Genomic DNA, 2,271 nt, shown 5'->3' on the forward strand with positions numbered 1-2,271 from the left:
TATTTTTATTTATTGATTTTCCGCATGAACAATTCTATTTCCGATTCAATGTCAGACCCATTTCGCATTAGATTTAGTAATTTTATCTGTAATAAGATATAATATTATGTGACCAAGATGATAGCATAGTCGTAAGCGAATCGAGTTAGAATCTCAACCCGATATGGAAAACGGATATGCGATTCTTACCACTTTGATATTAGATGATCATTGTTTATGTTTACAATTTGGGTATTCTCATTTTGACTGGAAAATTGAAATTATTTAGGGGTCAAAATTTGTGATTTCTTGGTCCCGCCATCTGTTTGCTTTTCTTTGATTGATTTGTTGTTAAACTCTTGAGAAATAAGCTAAAAATTTTTTAGGTTTTCCAATTTAATCATACAAAGCAAAAAAAGAGGGGAAATGGTTTTTAGGGTTTGACCCTATAAAGAGGTCATGGATATGATTGAGTCATGGAAATCTATTAGTTATTAAGTTAAGTTTCTTATGACCTGTTTCTTTTCTTTTGTATCAAGTAAAAGTAACGTATGGATAAATTGCTTTCTTTCATAAGGAAGTACTACCTCAACAGAGACTTTCCTTTTTTTCATGAATGTTTGAACGAGTAAATGACCATTTTACTCTTTCTATTCTTGGATACCTATAGGTAAAATATGGCAGTGGCATTTTCGCAATTTTCATGGTGGTCATGGAGTGGAAAACATCAAGATACAAAAATCCGCAATGGGTCCTCCAAGAATTCCTCAACAACAAAAACCGATGTAAATATATTAGAATTCGACAATCTAAAGTTCCCATTAGTAAATGTGACACCTTCAGCCTCTAAAAGAGTAAAAAGAAAGTGGCAAAATCGAAGAGAACGCAAGGTTGATAAAGAATATGATGTTGTATTGGTTCCATCTGACGGTGGTTGTTTATCTGGATCAGAATCCGACGACTCTGATTGGTCGATTGGATGGTTGGAACCTCATGGTGCTGGTTTTTGTAGTGATAAGGATGATGATGATGATTCAGATGATAGTTTTGCTGTTCTTGTTCCGTGTTATGGTCGTGGATGTGGGGATGTTGTTAACACTAAGAATGTTTCAAATGATAGATTCTTGGACCACACTATTGGACAAGTTCCCGACATTTATTCTGCTTGTAAGTCTTCTTATTTTTCTATGAAATATTCATGACAATTTGTAAAACTTAGGTTCATAATTGTGTGATAGATGAAAATCAGTTATACAGTGGTCTGCTAGGTGGCTCACATAAAAAGTTAAAACCGTCTGCCTACAATGAGTTTAATCAAACATATAAGAAAAAATATATTACCTTATATAAGTCATATATCAAATGTATTACATAAACAAATACTTAATGTTTATTTATCATCTTGCTTTGGGTGTAGAGAATGAAGTGTACATGGAACAATGGCTGTCGTCGTTACAGCGCAATTCAGCGTGTATTGTAGCCGATTAACTGTAAAAATGTATCTATATGTAAAAAAGATATTGGTTTAGTCCATGTGTTGCTGTTGCTGTTGTTACTGTCACTGTCATTGTTATGTTACTGTTGTGTATTGTGACGACAACAAGAAACAGATTGATGCACCAAGAAAATTGAAGCTATTGACTTATTCGATTTAAAAGCAGGAAGAAATGAATTGAAGATTAGCATTGATGTGGGAAATAAATAAGATTTTTGTTGGGTGATCTATGTTATAAAATGTAAATAATTTGTATGATGTAAATATTCATTGGAAGGAGTGTGAAAATAACCCGTTCCCAAAAAAAAGAGAGATTGTAGATAATTCTTGTAATTAGATTCTAAACTGAATGCATTGTTGATAATCTATGTTGTGAAGTATTATGTTCCTTTGTTGTTTGAAGTCTTGTACATTTGTACCCGCTTTTCTCACCTTCAAATTGAATATATTAAATTTGTTTTTGGATGTAAGAGTAAAATGGTTGGTTTGTTTAGATGATACCCCTTTATTCGGACTAAAAAATAAGCCATACGTAGACATTATTATACATTTAGTCATTATAAAACCTTAGATGTCATATGAGATGAAAACTAAAATCTTTCAATTTAGTTTAAATGAAGAAAAAGGATAGATAATTTTATTGTAGTCTTTGATAATCAGATATAAAATTTTGATTATCCAAAAATTATAGATAATTTTATTTTAGTCTTTGATAATCAGATATAAAATTGATTATTCAAAAATTTATCGATGATATGAAATTGGTTATCATAACATGCGTGTTGTAAAAATTGGCT

The 2,271-nt window shown here is 31.3% G+C and overlaps 1 protein-coding gene across 1 annotated transcript; it reads left to right on the forward strand.

Annotated features, from left to right (window-relative positions):
- Positions 1–656: 656 nt before the first annotated feature.
- On the forward strand, positions 657–1,467 carry LOC145140537 (uncharacterized). Its single transcript, XM_079073997.1, has 3 exons — positions 657–1,146; positions 1,218–1,238; positions 1,397–1,467. Exons 1-3 carry the CDS (start codon positions 657–659, stop codon positions 1,465–1,467), a joined length of 582 nt encoding a protein of 193 aa, XP_078930123.1.
- Positions 1,468–2,271: the final 804 nt, after the last annotated feature.

This window comes from Lactuca virosa, chromosome 9 (genome assembly GCF_052849685.1).
Source record: "Lactuca virosa cultivar CGN04683 chromosome 9, Lactuca_virosa_CGN04683_v6, whole genome shotgun sequence".
Classification (NCBI taxonomy): domain Eukaryota; kingdom Viridiplantae; phylum Streptophyta; class Magnoliopsida; order Asterales; family Asteraceae; genus Lactuca; species Lactuca virosa.

What these genes read in the sequence shown, in the direction of transcription:
- LOC145140537 (XM_079073997.1), top strand. Translation starts at nt 657, where the DNA reads ATGGCAGTGGCATTTTCGCAATTTTCATGGTGGTCATGGAGTGGAAAA. An exon ending in TCCCGACATTTATTCTGCTT is followed by an intron (nt 1,147 to 1,217) that starts GTAAGTCTTCTT and finishes ATTGTGTGATAG; the next exon opens with ATGAAAATCAGTTATACAGT. An exon ending in TGAAAATCAGTTATACAGTG is followed by an intron (nt 1,239 to 1,396) that starts GTCTGCTAGGTG and finishes CTTTGGGTGTAG; the next exon opens with AGAATGAAGTGTACATGGAA.